At 61.3% G+C, this 18,065-nt stretch overlaps 2 protein-coding genes across 4 annotated transcripts; one reads left to right on the plus strand and one right to left on the minus strand.

Annotated features, from left to right (window-relative positions):
- The first annotated feature begins 1,908 nt into the window (after positions 1–1,908).
- Rnf126 (ring finger protein 126) lies at positions 1,909–10,310 on the plus strand. Of its 3 annotated transcripts, none has more exons than XM_046444427.2 (9): positions 1,909–2,036; positions 6,852–6,910; positions 7,330–7,393; positions 7,884–8,128; positions 8,627–8,695; positions 8,773–8,842; positions 9,263–9,352; positions 9,454–9,569; positions 9,647–10,310. In XM_046444427.2, exons 1-9 carry the CDS (start codon positions 1,962–1,964, stop codon positions 9,714–9,716), a joined length of 858 nt encoding a protein of 285 aa, XP_046300383.1. In that variant the 5' UTR covers positions 1,909–1,961; the 3' UTR covers positions 9,717–10,310. The 3 variants fall into 3 exon arrangements, with proteins under 3 accessions (XP_046300383.1, XP_046300381.1, XP_046300382.1); XM_046444425.2 differs by having other exon boundaries at positions 1,910–2,036; positions 9,263–9,356; XM_046444426.2 differs by having other exon boundaries at positions 1,910–2,036; positions 7,884–8,047; positions 9,263–9,356.
- A 619-nt stretch (positions 10,311–10,929) lies between these two features.
- Positions 10,930–14,302, minus strand: Fgf22 (fibroblast growth factor 22). Its single transcript, XM_046444429.2, has 3 exons — positions 14,078–14,302; positions 12,257–12,360; positions 10,930–12,185 (listed from the first exon to the last, which is right to left on the minus strand). Exons 1-3 carry the CDS (start codon positions 14,289–14,291, stop codon positions 11,991–11,993), a joined length of 513 nt encoding a protein of 170 aa, XP_046300385.1. The 5' UTR covers positions 14,292–14,302; the 3' UTR covers positions 10,930–11,990.
- Between the last annotated feature and the right edge of the window lie 3,763 nt (positions 14,303–18,065).

Genomic DNA, 18,065 nt, shown 5'->3' on the forward strand with positions numbered 1-18,065 from the left:
GATTCAGAATCTGTGGGGCCCCTCCTGTGTGATGGGATGGGCCCTAAATGTTGGGAGATGTCCTTCCTACCCAGGAGGGAAGAGGGCTCTGCGCCGCAGATGCCATGCGGTGGAGCTCCCTGGGAGCCCCTGAGAAGCTACGAAAGGGACCTGGGAAGGGCAGGCTGCACCAAGGCCCGTTCTGACCACTCCACAGGGCCCCTGAGGACCAAGGAGGACGAAGGTGTCCATGTGCCCTTCCAGGCAGGCTCTGCCATCTGCTCCGGGACCTCAAGCCACTTGCCCAATTGCAGCCAGTGGATGGTTGGTGGAAGCTGAATTGGGACCCACAGCCTGAAGGCCTCACCACTGTAGGGTGCCACATGGGCAGGGCCTCAGAAACTTCTGATTAATGTGGGCTGGTGTGAAATGACCCTGGAGCCCGGCATGCCAGGCCTGGTTTGGAGCTTAAGACATCCCAGCCTTGGTCCTGGAGAGGTAGCTGGAGTCCCGGGAACGGTGCGCCCTCTGGTGGTCAGCGCAGGAATAGCTTGTAATTGCCTTTATAGGCGTGGTTAAGAGGGTTACCAGGAAATCCAATGCCCTCTTCAACCAACTCCTGTTCATTCCTCAAACCTGAGAAAAGGAGTGCTTCCTGGGGGACAGTGCATTGGTTCCAGACAACTACCCAGTTTCTCTGTCCCCCAGGAAGCACTCCTTTTCTCCCCATGCAGAGGAAGGGTCACCCTAGGGTTCCAGCCTTGTGGGGCTGGGAATGTTTGCATGCATCCAGCACACATAAGGTCTGGTATGCAGTAGGTGCTCAATGATTGTTTTGGTGCATGAATAGAAAAATAAACCTACCATTAGGCTGGCCTGCAGTGGATGATGGCAGAGCTCTGCTGATTAATTTGAGACCCCTCCCAAATTAAGTTTCCTGCTCCTCTGTACCCAGAGGCACTGAGGCCTGGGCCCCAAGAGCATCGTGGGAACAGGACCTCAGCGTCTCCTGTCCCAGGGGTCACACTGAGGGATGGGCAATGGGTAGGCTTGGAAGGGTCCTCCTTCCACCCAGGAGTGTCCCTGGCTGCATTCATTCCACCAGTGTTAATGGATTCACAACTGGGTGCCAAGCACAGCCTGGGTGCAGCTGGGAAGGAGACACAGAAGTCCTTCTGCTGGAGCAGGACCTCACAGTTCTCAGGTGGGAACAAGAGCTACTCTTGTTCTGAGCATCAGAAAACTCTGTGACATTTAGCAGAAAACTGGAGAGAGAAGAGGCAGAAGTCCGGCCATAGCCTGAGGAATGGTGCACCTGGAGGAGAAGGGCAAATGGGAGAGAAGAACAGAGGGAGTCCAGTGCCTTCCCAGGTTAGGAGGAGGGATAGCAAGAGCGGAGGAGGGAGAGAGTGGAGGAGGCGGCTGGGGGGAGAAAGGGGAGGCGCAGGCGGAGGAAGAGGGAAAACAAAGGGGAAGAGTTAGAGGGGAGGAAGAGTAAGAACAGGGGGAAGGGGAGAATAGGGGAGGATCAGGAGGTAGGAGAAGAGTAGGAGGAAAGGGAGAAAAAGAGCAAGAGGAGGAGGAGGAAAAGGAGCGAGTGGAGAAGAAAAGGCAGGAGGAGGAGGAAAGGAGGAAGAGGGGTACCGCAGTGACCTGCCCCAGGGGAGACCCAGGTTGCCAAGGTGACTCGGCCCCACCCCACTCAGTCCCCGCCCCCTGACCGCCTCGGCACTCCAGTCTGGCTCCTCCCCGCCGTCCGGAGTCAAATTTGACAGCCGTTCCTAGTTTGCCCCTCAGCGGCCACCGTCGCGCGCGCCTCCACCCGCCGCGCGCGCTTCCCGCGCCGCTGGTCCGCTCCACGCCGTGCGTGAGTGTGCGTGCCGTGCGTGAGCGTGCGCGGGCGCGTCGGCCGGCGAGGGAGCAGCAAACGGCCGGCGGCGGGCGCCGCGCGGGGGGCGGGCGGCGCGGAGGCGGCGGCGGCCATGGCCGAGGCGTCGCCGCAGCCCGGACGGTACTTCTGCCACTGCTGCTCGGTCGAGATCGTGCCGCGCCTGCCGGTGAGGCCCGGGCGGGCGGGCCTGTACGCGCGGGCCTGGGCAGGCCGCGGCGGGCGGGGGCCGGGCCCGGCGGCGCCGGCGCGGGTCCTCTCCGCGGAGGCCCGTGCGGTGCGGCCTGAGCCCCGCTCCGGGGGCGGGGACGCGGCGGCTCGGCGGGCGACCGACCCAGCCGCTGCTGAGCCCGGGCGCCGGTCCGCAAGCGCGGCACTGCGGCGCAGCCTGAGCCCCGGAGGCCGAGCGCCGCGGGGAGCCGCAGGCGGGGGCGCCTGGCCCCGGCTCCGGAGGATGCGGGCCCTGGGCGGCCGCCGTGGGGTGTTCGCCGAGCGCGTGGCCGGGCTGCGGGGGCGCGCCTCGCTGCGCTGGCCGCGTGGGTCCGGCCACTGGGACCAGGCGCCGTCCGGGTCCCGCAGCTGCCGATGGCAGGTGTTTGAGGCGAGGTCAGCCTCGGGCCGGGGCGCCAAGGGTCCCCGAGAGCGCCGCCCCCTCGCCCCAGGGGCCCGGCCTGGGTGCGCCCGGGGCGCTTCCTGCCCCTTCAGACCAGTGCGTCCCCCGGGCTTGGAGTCAGTAGGTGGGCAGGCCGTTCCTGCTTCGGTCCGCACTCTCCCTGCCCAGGCTGGTGGGGAAAGTGGCCATTTTGCGTTTCGGCTGGGAAAACAAGCCTGCGGTGGCTCCCAGAGAAGTGGCCTGTGGCCCTCTTCTTTGCGCCCTACCCACTCTCCAGCGACTCAGAGGGAGCCGGGTAGAGGGAGGTGCCGGGGTTGACGGGTCTCTGAGGGGAAGGGGCCTTGGGTGCCGAGGGCTGTGGAGCTGCCAGAGCTACACCCTGCTTGTCACCTACCTCCTGGGGGTGGTACTCCCTGACCAATGGGCCTTCGGAGTTCCCTGCAGGAGGGGCCTGGAGGGGAGAGAGGCAGCGGCTTCTGGAGCCAGGGGCTTATCCTCTCCCTAGAAGGAGAGGGAGGTAAAGTCTGGGCACGGCACAGACCCGAGCTGAGAGTTGCCTCTCTTCCATCCCATCTTCCTGGAGTCTTGTTCCAGCTCTGGCTTTCATTGTCCCTGCCTTTCTATTTGTGGCAGGCAGGACTGGTGGCTTGGTAGTGTGCAGGCCTGGCTTAGTGACAGTGCTGCCCTGTAGCTGCTGTGAGACCCAGGACAGATCCCGTCTTGGGGGATGGAGCCCGGGGCAGGGTGGGTGCAGTGTGTGGAGCTGACCTGACCCAGCTGTATTCTTGGTCTGCCTTCCTGGGCTTCCTGGGGCCCACATGGTGTGGCTGCTTCCTGACTGTGGCTTTGGGCAAGGAGGACCCTGACCTCCTCTGACTGTCACCAGACCTGGTAAGGACATTCCTCTAGTCACAGCAATCCAATGTGGTCTTTCACCTTACAGGGTTTATAGACTGGCCCAGGGCCTGACAAACACTAAATCAGACCTTGGCAAAATTTCGTAAGAACCAGTAACAGTGGGGAGGGGTGTGGGGTAGGGTGTGGTGACCGGTCTTGAGGATGCCTGCCTGTGGGCTGTGGTGGGACTCAACCAGTGGCCAGCTGGCTGTGGCAGAACTGCTGTATACTGGGACTGGCATACCTGGTGCCCTGGGAGGGGTCTGTCAACCTGGGAAAGTCCCAGCCTGTCCCTGACACCCCAAAGAGGAGCTTGTCCATGTTGTAGTCAGTTATGAGGTGTCTGCTGTGGCTCAGACTCTTGGCGGGTTGTTAGGAAATGTCTACTTCCTGATGACAGGGATTGGCTGCTGTGGCCCTTGAGCCTGCTCTAGGGGGCTTCTCTGAGTCAGGCTGAGGCCCCAACAGCTACACCACTTCTCAACATCCTGGCCTGTTCAGTGAATTGGAGTTAGGGGGCAAGGAGCATGTATGCAGGTGGCCAGTACCTGGCCTGTCTCCCTGGTGGTTTGCCTGTGAGGGCGTCCTCAGGAGGGGACTGTGCAGACAGGTGGGCGGGTGCTCTTGTCGGCTGAGACTGAGAAGCAGAGCAGGGAGCATCTGGGCGTCAGGACTGCTCAGCTTAGGTGGAGAGGCAGGTGGGAGCAGGAACCAGCCGGGCTAGCCGGAGGCCTCCAGGGCAGGTACGCAGCCCAGACTCCTCTCAGATTTGGTACAGGCAGGATGACACACAGGGCATGGATGTGGAGCACCCTGTGGGCAGGCACCTGCCCAGTGCTGGCCTCTCTGGCCTCCCTCCCTCACAGCACCCTGTGGCCCAAGCCAGGGCAGACAGGTATAGTTGGAGGGACTTTGTTTAGCGGGAGTCTTTGGATCTCTTTGTGCCACCTGGGGAGGGGAAGTGGCTGTAGGCCTGACCACCTGGCATTCCCCAACCCCATGGACAAGCCTGCTGCCTCCTAGAGGGGTAAACTAGTGGGTGATGCAACCTCTGAGATGGATGGGTGGACAAGGAAGGCCAGGGGTGAGCCAGGGGCAGTGGGGGCACTGTTATTGTCACTGACGGCCCTTCTTGGACTCTGGAAGTCTCTGGGAGCCTCTCTCCCCTTCTCTCCCCACCCCAGGTGTGCATCTGTTTCTGCCCAACATCCATTGCCCTATTTAGTGTGCCCTGCTGTGTGCTGTAAGCTGTGGTAGAGATTCCTGTTCCTCTTCACACTGTCTGTCCAGTGTCCTGTGGTGGTTCTGCGGAAGTTAAGGCCCCAGGGAGGGTAGGTGGAAACTGCCTCCCAGCAGTATTCTGTAAGCCCAGCACCTGGTGGTGGGTGGAGCGTTGGGGATGCCCAGGGAGTCATGGCTGGGGTGGGTAGGACAGCTGTGGGCTGAATTTTTCCTTTCAGGTTTCTGCCCACATCAGCACTCTTCTGTTTGTGCCCAGGAGGGCAACTTGACCTGGGGTCCTGGGCAGAGCCACCCCTGCAGTCCCAGGGCCTCCACACCCTGAGCCTTCTGTCTAGTGGCACATGCAAGGTGCCTGTCGGTGGTAGATCAGCCAGAGAATCCTGGAAGGTGCACTTAGGTGCCACTGGGCTTCAGTGCCTGTGGGGCCTGTGTGCAGTGGACACCATCCCACCAGGTGCCCTGAGTGCAGTTGCAGGTGTGCAAAAGCCCTCACAGCAGATCTGTGCTGAGCAGCAGCTTTGCTCCCCTGGTGTTCTTCCAGCCCATACCAGGAGCCTCGTGTCCTTGGTGCAGGGTTCACACATGCTGTGAGACGGACACGATGCAGATGCGAGTCTTGGTGGCAGCTGCTAGGTCTAAGAAGAAAAGGACATGAGGAGTGTCACATGCACCCCTGGGGCTATGGAGAGAGTTGGGCGTCCACATCTCCCCATGCTTCTGCACACCATGCTCAGCTGAGAAGTCTGCATTATTATCCTGCATGAAGAGTAGTGGTGTGGACCGGGGTTATAACTCAGTGGTAGAGCGCTTGTCTGGCATGCGTGAGGCACTGGATTCGATTCTCAGCACTACATATAAATAAAACAGGCCCATCAACAGCTTAAATAATAATAATAATAATACATAAAAAGAGAAACAGAGTGGTGGGCTTCCTCAGAGACCCATAAAGGCATTCAGCACTGTGGCCCTCTCATCTCTTGGCTCAGTTTCCCCAGCTTCCCTGTGGTGCCTGGCTGAGGGCTCTCTGTGTGTGTGTTGTACAAGCATTACCTGAATGAAGAGATGTGGCATGGGATACATGGTTGTACATATCTTCACTGGGCAGGATTGGTGCCTATCCCTCTCCCCACCTCCAGGGGAGGAGTAAGTGGGCACACAGCCAGGGTCCGTCATCCTGACAGAGGCTTGTGAGGAACAGAAGTGGCCAAGCAGCAGGGCTGGTGAGGGTGGCCTCTGCAGAATGGTGTCCAGATGGACACTTAGGGGGAGGCAGTTGTGACAGAATGGACAGTGCAGGGCTAGGAGGGTGTCAGAACTGGGCACAAGCTGCCTCTGGCTGGGACCTTGGCTGCTCTGGACAAGGGGCAGCTGGCCAGTCTTGGCTAGAGCTAATGATACAGGTCATGGGGAGGAGCTTGGGTCAAGCCTGCAGAGGTGGCTTTGGGTCTGAGAGGAAAGTGTGGCAGGCACTGTGTACAGCCACCGTGGCCTGGGGACCCTATGGGACATATGCCCACAGGCTGCATGGCCCCAGTGACAAGTGATCCTTGGCCGAGAAGAGGGGGTTGCCTGATTTCCAGGGCTACGGTGTGGGCTGCAGTGACCTGAGAGAGCTCTGGGGCAGGCCAAGTCTGGGAGGTGTGGGAGCCACCAGGCCAACAGACTTGTCTCCCTGTTTGAACTGCAGGACACCTTAGCTGACGTGGGCCTGCCTGATCTGAGTGTGGCTGGGGTTTGTCACCTGCTCTTGGGACTCAGGAGCCTGCCATCCCCAGAGTCGGTCCTTGGCTTCCCTTCCAGGACATGACAGCATCATCTATGCCCCCAGCGTAGCAGGCTGCCTACCTGGCTGCCAGTGCTGGGGTGCCACTATGAGTCTGTAGCTCCTGTGTCTGAGTGTGCCCCTCCCAAGAGGCCCCAGGACCTCTGTCATTGGGACGCCTGCCGAGTCTGGGTCACTCTGGGACAGGAGACCACCAGAAAAACCTGGGCTTGGCCTCCAGGAGCATCCAACAGGTGGCTTGGGTCATTGAGGCCATAGGGGGAGTCTCTTGCTGCAGCAGCTATGTGGCCAGTGGGAACACACGTCCCCGGGCCTCCCTTATCCCCCGATCCTTCATGACCCACAGGCCAGGAGTGGCTCTTGAGGGCTGCAGCCTGCGCTTGCTCTAGCAAAGGGGGGTTTTGCTGATGGAGGGCGTTCATGGTGACTCTTGCTCCTCTCTCCTGCAGGATTACATCTGCCCCAGGTGTGAGTCTGGTTTTATCGAGGAGCTTCCAGAAGAGACCAGGTAGCATAGCACAGCTCGTGGTGGTGCGCTGGGAGAGTGGTGAGGGTCGCACACCTGCCAGGCCTGGGGTCCTGACTTTCAGGACACACGCCTCAAGGCAGAGGGACGATAGCCTCGTGGCACTTGGTCAGTGTATGTGTGCCCACCTCACCGCCTCCCTCACCTCATGGGGATGGCACCCACACAGACACCCACATGCGCTGTGGTGGGGACAGAAGGCGGATTGACGCTGGAGCTGATGTGAGCTGCTGACGGTGGTTGGGGCACTGTTGTCACTTGAGCACGTGTGGAGTCCTGAGACGGAAGGTGCCAGGTGCTTCTGGTGCTGTGTTCCTCTTTCCTGACGTGGAGGATGGCTGTGTGCCCTAAGGGATGGCAAGGGCTGCTGGCTTCTGCCGACAAGCACCTTCTCTCCCCAGGAATACAGAAAACGGTTCCGCTCCCTCCACGGCCGCCGCTGACCAGAGCCGGCAGCCGTTTGAGGTGAGTAGGAATTCCAGGTCCCTGGGGCTTCAGCTATTGTCATTCTGCCATTGGCCCACCCAGCTTGGCTCCTGGTCCCCTGCCTCTTGCATCCCTCAACTGCTTAGTCTGGTGTCCACATGTCACTGTCTGCCTATGCCCTGCCTGCTGGGGTGAGTTCTAAGCAGGCTGGACCCTCCCTGGCTCATGGAGCCCCTATGCCTGGGATGGGCCCACCTGCAGGAGGTGTGTGCCCCCCAGAGACAGGCCCCAGAAGGGCTGGGTATGGGCAGTGAGCGTGGTGCAGGGGCATGGGCCTGTCCTCCTCCTCGAGGACATGGAAAGGTGATGGCCTGGAGGCTGTGGGCAGGGTCCTTGGGCCGCCCAGGTGGATTTGACAGCCCCACTGTCGTACCTGCCTTTCATCTGCCTGTCTGTCCCAGGGCTCCTTGCCTCTGTGTATGGGGCCCTGAGCAGACCACGCAGGCTCAGGTCCTGCTCCCCTCTCCAGAACGTGGACCAGCACCTGTTCACGCTGCCCCAGGGCTACGGACAATTTGCTTTCGGCATCTTTGACGACAGCTTTGAGATCCCCACGTTCCCTCCTGGGGCACAGGCCGATGACAGCAGGGACCCTGAGAGCCGGAGGGAGAGAGAACACCAGTCCCGGCACCGGTATGGCGCCCGGCAGCCCCGAGCCCGCCTCACCGCCAGGCGGGCCACCGGCCGGCACGAAGGCGTCCCCACGCTGGAAGGGTGAGGGGGCCTGGGGGTGGCCAGAGAGGGCCCCGCTCAGCGAGACGGGTTGTTCAGGCCCTTGGACGTAGGCACGTGTTCTGCTGAAGCCTGGGCTTCTTGCCAGGCTCCTGTGAAAGAAGGCCTGGCCTTGCAGTCCGGGGGGTCCACGGTTTCAGGAGCAGGGCTGGCCTGGCCCTTCTGACAGCCCCTCCTCCCAGAAGCCTGGCTCCCCTCATCCCAGGGGAGTTGAAGCCCCACGCTGCACTTTGGAGGCAGGACCGTGCCAGGTTGGGGCTGTAGCTGGCCCCGGCTTGAGGAGTTGTGTCACAGCACGTCTGGGCTGCCCAAGCCACTGTGAAATGCGGATGGAAACGGCTCGCTCCCCTGGACCTCAGCAGGAGGCTGTGCTGGGTTCTTTTCCTTGTTTTTTCCTCCACCTGAGCCCTGATGGGTCATCTCTGGGTGCTGGCACAGGCCCGACTCCCATGGGTGGGTGACCTGCCCCCTCTCTTCCAGGATCATCCAGCAGTTGGTCAACGGCATCATCACTCCGGCCACCATCCCCAACTTGGGCCTGGGCCCCTGGTGAGTAGCAGGGGGTGGGGGGCACACCCGCCCACCCCTGGCACCCCTGGCCTCCTGACCTGGCCTCTCCCCCCCAGGGGCGTCCTGCACTCCAACCCAATGGACTACGCCTGGGGGGCCAACGGCCTGGATGCCATCATCACGCAGGTACAGGGTGACTGCACCCAGCATTTGGGGGGTTCGTCCAGAGAAGGCAGGGCATGGTCTCCTCTTGCAGAGACCACCCTGGAGGTCCCTGTATCTCGCCTCTTGCCTGTTATGACCTTGGGGCCTTTACCTCTGACATCCCATGGACCAAGGTGCTAGATCTGCCCTGGTGGCCCCCGCTCTCTTTCTTTCTTGCCTGGGCACCGCCCATACTATGAGTGGACTGGGACCCTGAGCAGCCAGTAGGTAGTCGAGGCAGCGGTGGGCAGAGCCACCTCCCTGGCAGAACCTGGGGCCCAGCCAGCCCAGGACCACGCCCTGATGCTCTTGTAGGTCCTCCAGCCGTGCCCCATGGGCGGGGTGCCTGCTCCCTGGGGTGCCTTGCCTTGGAGCTCCTGGCACTCACCTCTGGTCTTTCAGCTCCTCAACCAGTTTGAAAACACGGGCCCCCCTCCCGCAGACAAGGAGAAGATCCAGGCCCTGCCCACCGTCCCCGTCACCGAGGAGCACGTAGGTATGCTCTTCTTGGCCTTGGTGCCCAGGGCCTAGGTGCTCCTGCTGGGGTGGGGCCCACGGGGGCCTGGACCCACCTGGCCCTGCCTGTCCCACAGGCTCTGGGCTTGAGTGCCCCGTGTGCAAGGACGACTACGCGCTGGGCGAGAGTGTGCGGCAGCTGCCCTGCAACCACCTGTTCCACAACGGCTGCATCGTGCCCTGGCTGGAGCAGGTGAGCCCACCCGCTGCCCGTGCCCGCTCCGGGGGCGCCAGCCTCTAACTCCCCGCCTCACCTCTGTCCCCACAAAGCACGACAGCTGCCCTGTCTGCCGCAAGAGCCTCACCGGACAGAACACGGCCACCAACCCCCCAGGCCTGACTGGGGTGAGCTTCTCCTCCTCCTCCTCGTCCTCCTCCTCCTCCTCGCCCAGCAACGAGAACGCCACGAGCAACTCCTGAGCCGGCGCCAGCTCCAGCTCCCAGGCCGCTGCGCAGCTCCGGCAGGCCCCAGGCTGCGCGCCAGGCTCGGGGACCCGGCTCTCCAGGGGACCAGAGCTCAGCCAGCCCCAGCCACGCAGCCCTGGAGGGACATCCGTGCCCAGCTGCTCCCTGCACGGAGGGGTGTGGGCCACATGTCCCCTGCAGGGCACCAGCCTTCTGTCCCATCTCTAACCTCACCCTCCAAACGTTCAACGGTGGAAAGGTTTTTATGATTTTAAATTATTACTGCTTTGAAATAAATGGACGTTTTAGCTCTCGCGCGGCCACGCATGATCTGTGCAGCTGCTCCGCCAGAGCCGCGTGCGCCACCTGGACGGGCCACGGGGCCTCGGACCGCACAGCGAGCGCCGGCCTCGGGACCACAAGGGTGACCAGCAGAACCAGGAACAAAACTGCTCTAACAGACGTTTTTTAAAGGGAAAAAATATGTGTATCTTGAAAGCTATTTAAAATACACTTACTTGAAAGAGGAGCCGGTGGCTCGGCGTTTTCCTTCCGCGCCAGTGTGTCCAGAGGGCCTGAGCGGCTGGCAGGGCGAGGGTGCCGTCCTGTGGGGCCGTGCCTCCCCCGGGAGCCCAGGGGCTGCACACCTCCTGACCACAGAGCAGGCCGTGGACATCGAGTGGAGTGTTCCAGGAAGGCCAAGTGGCACTTGGTGGCAGAACTGTGTAACTGGAACCAGTGCTCCAGGAAGTCAGGCAGGGCCTCTGTTCTCAGCCCTCAGGTGTGCGGCCTCAGGACCATCCGTGGCACTGGGCCGCCAGTATGGCCTGTATAGCAGCCTCTGCTGCCCAGGTGGTGGAGTGCCCTGGAGTCCCATGACCCCGAGGCCCCAGTACCAGGGAGCGTGGACAGTCGAGGGCATCGCCTGCCCCATGCCTGCTGGGTGCTTTCTGGGCTTCTGTGTCTGAAAGGACACCACGGTGGCCTGACCTGGTGGATGCTGTGGCAGAGCAGAGAAGGGAGGCTGGCAGAAGCAGCCCACAGTCGACCCCTACCTGGGAGGCACTGGGGCCTCGCGGGTGAGACAGAGCTCTGGTCCCGGAGCACCCTGTGCTGGCAGCAGGTGCTGACCCAGGCAACCATCTGCCCTCTGCCCTGGTGGGGGGCAGCTCCACAGCTGGGCTCGCTCCTGACAGAAATGGGAGCTTTGAGTTGCGCAGCCTGTGGGGACCCAAGGCTTAGCTTCTGAATGCTGTCGCCTTGGGTGGCCGAAGCTGCCACCTGTGTGGGCAGTTCCGGTCCCATGCCCAGCCAGGAGGAATACAGTGAGGACTGGCTGCTGGGTGTGCTGTCCCAAGGGTCCATCTGCGGAGGACGAAGATCCAAAGCCCCTTGGCAGCCCCTACCCATCCCAAGAGGCAGGAGGCTGGGATGATGGCATCTGTGTGTGTGTGTGTGTGTCCTGCTGCTGTGACACACGACAGCATCTGATAGGCTGAGACGTTTATTATCAAACAGTTCTGGGTGGCAGCCAATGTGGGCTGCCCCGGCTAAACCCAGGCGTGGCAGAACTAGATCCTCCTGAGGCCCAGGGACAGTCCCCATCCCCCTCCTCCAGCCCAGAGCCAGCCGCGCAGCATCTTCCAGGGCCTCTGACTTTGGCCCTCCTGCCTCTTCTCAGGAGGACCCCTGGGTGGCCCCACTCAGGGGTCTCTTCCCCTGATCCCCACCAGAGCCCCTTGCCCTGGGAAGTGCCATGTCCACAGGCCCTGGGGGTGAGGCCTGGACGTCTGGGCTGCTGTTCTGGCCGCACGCATGGCTGCCTGGTGGCGGTGCAAATGTCCCACGCACACTGTGCTGGGCCCTGCAGGCCTGCCCCTCCTTGCTGCCCACAAGCCGCCCCGTGCACCCCTCAGCCTTTGCCCTTGCCAGCTCCCATCCAGGGCACTCCTCCTCAGCCCGGCCTGGGTGTGCCTTCATCCTGGACGTGCTCCTCCTCGTGCTGGGCCGTGGACACAGCTTGCCATCTGCCTCCCCCAGCCTGGGGGACCCAGTGAGGCCCCCCAGTAGGCACCCAGTTAGAGCTCAGGATGAGTGAGCCCAATGCCCTGCAGCCTGGCCCCTGCCACCTGTCTCAGGTGTCCTTGGGGCCCTCCTCCCTGCCCCAGCCTCCAGGTCTGTCAGCAGGCTCTTGAGACCTCAAAGGGCTTCAGGAGACCAGGACGGGCAGGAAGTGGGTGGACAGGTGATGCCGCCGTGTGCGCATGCCTTGCCGGGGAGCCCCCCGTCCGTCCAGTGCCAGGAACATGGGCCGGCCCCTGTGGCGCCAGCGGAGTGAGGCGTAGGTGTTGTAGCCGTTCTCCTCGATGCGCTCCAGGAACCTGCAGTCTACACGGCAGACCCGCTGAGGGCGGTGCGTGAGGCCAGCTGACGCTGCCCTCTGTCCACCCCTGCCCACCACCACCCGGTACTCACCGACCCATAGAGGTGGCCCTGACGGCTCATAGCCACGTAGAAGCCTGAATGCACAGCCTTGATGGCCACGGTGCCCACGTGGACAGAGCGGATCTCCACAACACCTGCGCAGAGGGGCTGGTGAGGGCCACCACCAGCTTCCACTCCCACTAACCATCTCTCCACGTATGCCCTGCCTCACCTCCACTCATCTGCACCCCTACTGTGCGCCTGCCCAGGCGGGCTGCTCAGGAGCCCGGCATCCCTGTCCATGTCCTTCAGCTCAGGCACAAGGCTGGGAACCAGGCTCGGCTTGAGCCGCCCAGGACTCCTTGGGTCTGTATGTGCTCGCAGCAGCTCGCGATGGAGTCCGGGCAGCCCTTGGCCAACTGCTGAGGGCCAGAAGGGCAGCTAGGCCCCGTAGAGCCACAGAGGCCTGGCTCCCACTCCGCAGGCGCACTTCCTGCCCTGTTCCAGGGAGCCCGCTGCTGCCCTGGCAGCCCTGGATGGAGGTGCTGCCCGCACTGACTCCCCAGAGGGGCCACCACAGCAGCCTGTCAGTGGGTCACTGGACAGGGCCTGCACCATGAGTGCAGCCCCGTCCAGTAGAGGCACAGCGAGGACCCTCCCACTGTGCCTGGGCATGGCGCCAAGGGTCGACTCCAGGCGCTGCCCTCCAGCTGTTGTTCTGGACATGGAGGCCAAAGCCTGTGAGGTGGCAGTACCACCTCCACTGCCACGCCACTCGCCCTCCAGGGCCAGGTGCACAGCCCATGTGCACGGTCAGCTCCTGGTCACCATCCAAGGCTCACCACCTTCCCAGAGAGGCCGCCAAACCCCCCTCCTGACCCGCATGGCCCGCTGTGAGGGCTACATCACTCTCTGGCTGAGAGGACGGGGACCCACATGCCACAGTGCACTGCGGTGCCATCAGTAACCTCCAATTCAGGAAGAAGAGCCCGTTCACAGAGCCACCTGTCCTCCATCACCCCATCCCTGTCCAGATGGGGCAGAAGCTCAAGGGAAGCAGTGCCCACTCCAGATCGCCTGGCAGAGCCAGCTCTCTCCGCCAGCCTGAGGCCACCCCGCCTGGCCATGCTACCATGGATGGACCTGCCTGGCCAGTCCCCTGTCATTGCCCTCCCCGCGTGCTGCCTCAGGGCCTTGGAGCCCCAGATGAAAGCCTCTGTGAAGGGCAGGGGTGATTACGTCTCCTGATGGTGGTGATTCAGGTGCCAGTGACCAGCTTGCCCCCTGCCCAGACCGGGCAGCTGTGACCCCTGGTCTCCCAGTGCCCAGTCTCCTCTGTGCCTGGCCTCTCCTCCTGCCATACATATTTCACACTTGCTGAGCAGGGCCCAGAGGCCACAGCCCAAAAGCAGAGACCGTGGGGCTTCCTGTCACTGTGAGCCTCAGCTCCACCTCCCCTGTTTGGTGGGACCCTCTGTAGCTCGCTTCCCTCTCTGTGCCTCGGTTCTTTCACCTGTCACACGGGGTGTCTGGGAAGACACAGGAGTCACATCAACATAGGTACTGACTTCAGTGTCAGGAGCCCAGAGTTGAGTGTCCACCCCCTGACCCAGCTGGACCACTGCAACCCTTCCTGCTGCCCATTTCCCTCCTGTACTCTGGCGACCCACACTCTCAGAACTATACAGTTCAGACCCTTGTCTGCAGGAAGCCAGGAGCCTTGAGTGCCCCACCCTCCCTCTTACCCAGTGGGTTGCACCCACCTTAGGGCAGAGGAAACAGGCCCGAGCTAGGGAATGACTTGGTCAGCCCACCCTTTGTCAATACTGTGCCCCCGCCGCCCTCTCCGGCCTGCTGCCCCAGCGCACTTACTGTCCTGGCCGTGGCGCCAGCGGGTGCCCAGCACCCGGCCGCCGGGGTCCACGCGCAAGAAGAATTGGGTGGAGGAGAATAGGCGCCTCCAGCGCACGTCGCCTTCCAGGTGCGGGTAGCTGCGCGGCCTCCTTGGGGCGCTCGGAGTCCCCGCAGCACTGGGCGCACGCGCCAGCAGCAGCCAGGCCAGGCCAAGCCAGAGGCGGCGGCGCATGGCCCACTCCGCTCACCGCCGGCTCTAGTCTTCGGAGTCCGCGGCTCGACCTGGCTTCGCAGGGGGACGGGGGCGGGACTCGCGTTGGCCAATGGCAGTCGAGAGGCGGGGCCAATGTCTGCCTCTGGGCGGGCACAGCCCGGCAGTCAGCCAATGGGCGCCTGGGGGAGGGCAGGCCCCGCCCACGATTCGCGGCCTCCGGTGCATGCGTTTATCTCCAGGGTGTGAGGCAGGTACAGAGACAGGAGAAAGAGCTCAGGGAGAGACGGAGGCTGAGAGACAGTTACTGAGAGAGACAGACAAGGAGAGACGAAGAAACAGCGACAGGGAGAGGCAGAGACAGGGAGGTGCGTGGGCAGCAGGGGCTTCTCTGTGGGATAGGGAGGGAGGGCTGCAGGTGGGCAGCAGCCCCAGGAGTTGGGACAAGTGGGCCAGTCCGTGGTCAGCCGAGAGGGCCGGATGACGCCCCAGACGTTGTGGCGGCGCGTCTGAGGTGGCAGGAATGGGCGGCTGCTCACCCACGCGGGCTCCTGCTTATGGCCACACCCGAGCCCCACGCAGGCCACCCCAGCTCGCCAGCCAGCACCCACCCTCATCAGCCCGCCCGCACCCCGGGGCTCCGAGGTGCGCACAGTGGCTCCACAGGCTCAGAGCCAAGAGGTGCCCTTGACAGGCCCTCAGCGCAGCGACCTCCCCAAAGCCCACAGGAGCACATCCCCAGATCCCAGGTCTGCCCACTGCTCCCAACACCCCTGGCTTTCCTCCCTGACCCCAGGCGGCACCTTAAAAGAGCTCTAAGGTGGAGACCTGTGAGCAGCCGCCCTCTGGGGAGCCCTCTGGACGGGAGACCGGTCTGGCGGCTCAGGGGTTCCCCCGACTCTTCCTGCCCTGGGCGGGTCCGCAGTGGGTGGGGCCAGCCGGGTCTCCAGCCCCAGGGTGGGTAGGGCCAGGTGCCTCCATGCTGGATGCAGCCTGGCCTGCTCCCCACATTCAAATCCTGACACCAGACCTGCATGACCTGGGGTTGTCACCTCACCCCACACGGCTCCCGTGAAAAGTGGCCAGCAAGGGACGTCTGAAGGAACCAGCAGGTGATTCCAGTGGTGGCAGAGGATGCAGCACTCCATGCTGAATAAAGAAGCTTCCCTTCCCTCCCCAGGGCCCTGCCCCCACCAGGACGTCCTCAGGCCCCTCCAGAGGACCACCTGGGAGGCCACTTCACCCAGGAGTCTGACTTACGTGGTTTAATAGCAGCTTGACTGAATGTATTCTGCATGCCATACAAATCGCCCACGTGAAGTGCGCGATTCAGCCTTAGTCGTGCACTCGCAGTTGTGCAACCATACCCACTAATTCAAGAACATTCCACCACCCCACAGAGGAATCCAATGCCTGTCCACCTGGAGTCCCCCTCCTGTCCTGGACATTTTCTGTTAATGGAGTTACATACTGCGTGGCTTTGTTTTGTTTTGGTACCAGGGATTGAACCCAGAGGCACTTAACCACTGACCCACATCGCCAGTTCTTTTTTATACTTTAATCAGAGACAGGGTCTTGCCTCAGCCTCCCAAGCCACTGCATGCCACTGCTCCCTGTAAGTTAGTTAGTTAGTTAGTTCGTTCGTTCCTTCCTTCCTTCCTTCCTTCCTTCCTTCCTTTTCTCTCTCTCTCTTTCTTTCTCTCCAAGAGGAATACTGGGTATTGAACTCAGGGACACTCAACCACTGAGCCACATCCACAGCCCTGTTTTGTATTTTATTTAGAGACAGGATCTCACTGAATTGCTCAGTGCCTTGCCATTGCTGAGGCTGGCTTTGAACCCAAGATACTCCTGCCTCAGCCTCCTGGGCCGCTGGGATTATAAGTGTGCCCAACTCCATTGTGAGTTTTTGAAAGACCTTAAGCTTACAGAAAAGTTGTGAGATTAGTACAATTAATATGTGCAAACTGTACTTCTGAATTCCTCTGTTCTATATATTCCTTTTGCTCTCTATCAGCAGGAGAATGTGAAAGACATCCTCATAAATTCACACTGTGGAACACTACACAGCCACACACACACAAAAAGTACACAGCAGATGTCAATCTCAAACAATGCTGAGTTAAAGCAGCCAGATGTGCAGGAGCCCACCAATGTGGCCTTCCAGGACAGGCAGAAGAGCTGGTGGTTTGAGGAATGAGTACAGGATACTGCCCCTTAGATTAGGAATGACAGGATACTGCACAAGAGGGCTTTGGGGCTGATCTTAACAGTATCCTGTCCTGTTACTGTCCTCCGGAACACCTGGTTTTCCGTTTGAGAAAACAGATTGACCTGTGGGCTGGACGTGTACACTGATCCTCAGGTGTGCATGTCTCACAAACACACGTGACTTGGCGGGCGATGCCGGGTCTTTGTCTTCCCCATGTGGACACCTCTGATGTGTCACAGAACACCCCACACTTGGCCCTATGCTGTGTTCCCTGTGTCACTGCACCTGTCTCCACTAGTCTTTGTGTCATTAGCATTTTTCTTGCTTAAGTTTTTACAAGGAAGCTTGATACCATCAAGAAGTGGAAATCCATTGCCCTCTACAGACACCCTCACAATCGATCATAAAGAAACACCATGAGAGGAACAACGTGGGCCTTGCAGGCCAGAGGAGCTCAGTGGGAGCCGTGTCACACACAGGTGGACCCTGAGGGAGTTTCCTGAGCATGTTACCAGGAGCTCTGTGCAGGGACTGCTGCCTTGAGAGTCTGGTGTCCCATCCAATCAAAGAGGAATCTGAGGCATCGGGAAGGGAGAAAGAACTTGGAAACCTTGGGGCTGGGTGGGGGTTCAGCGGTAGAGCACTCGCCTAGCACATGCAAGGCCCTGGGTTCGATCCTCAGCGCCATATAAAGATAAAATAAATAAAATAAAGGTGTTGTGTCCGATTACATTGAAAAATAAAAATAAAATTAAATTAAAAAAGAACTTGGAAATCTTGTCTTCCACCCAGGTCCCTGGCTCTGCCAGACTGTGGGATGCAAAGTGTCCCTGGTCTAGGGGAGCAGGTCCTGCTGACTCGGCCATCCTGGGGCGTCAGGAAGGTGACCCCAGGAGTAGGCAGGGTCTGAGGTCACAGCCCTGGGCACCCTGGGTGAGCCGGGATGGGTCAGGGAGGATGCTGCTGTCTGTAGAAAACATTCCCCACCCGTGGTGTCATTGTGGCCAGGCCTGCGTGGGCAAGGTGGCTGGAATGTGGCCTCCAGAGGCTGCCAGCCTCGCGGGGCGGGCCCTTCCAGCCAGGGACAGCCTTGCCCCAGCTGTGGGGAAGCCAAGCTCCAGGCAGCAGGAGGGGCCTCTGGAGGCTGGCCTTGCTAGTGTCTCAGCGTTGTCACCTCCTTCAGCCCTGGAGTCCCACCTTTTCCTTTGTTCTTTTTTGGTGTCTTACTGGCCACACAGACTGAGCCTCCTCCAGGGCTGCCTTTAATGTCTCTCTGCTCTGCTCCTCCCACCTCAGCAGGCTCCTGCCTCAGGGCCCTGTGGACAGCAGCCTGGAACCTGGTTTCCCTAGTCTTCACAGCCAGTGGGACCCTGTTGCGGGCTCCGATCCCTGGGCTTCAGTTTCCCCAACTGGACAAAAGCTTTGGCCCTTCCTAGCCTGAGAGGACCACCTGGAGAGGCTGGGGCTGAACCCAGGCTCCACAAAGCATCTCCTTTAATCCATCCTTCCTGCTCCACTCTTTCCTGGACCTGGCGTGCAGCCCAGGGGTGCCTCACCACTGAGTACATTCCCAGTCTGTGTTA

The sequence above is a fragment of the Marmota monax genome, unplaced genomic scaffold, assembly GCF_021218885.2.
Source record: "Marmota monax isolate L192 unplaced genomic scaffold, Marmota_monax_Labrador192_F-V1.1 WCK01_AAM20220418_F8-fsc00102, whole genome shotgun sequence".
Taxonomy (NCBI): Eukaryota; Metazoa; Chordata; class Mammalia; order Rodentia; family Sciuridae; genus Marmota; species Marmota monax.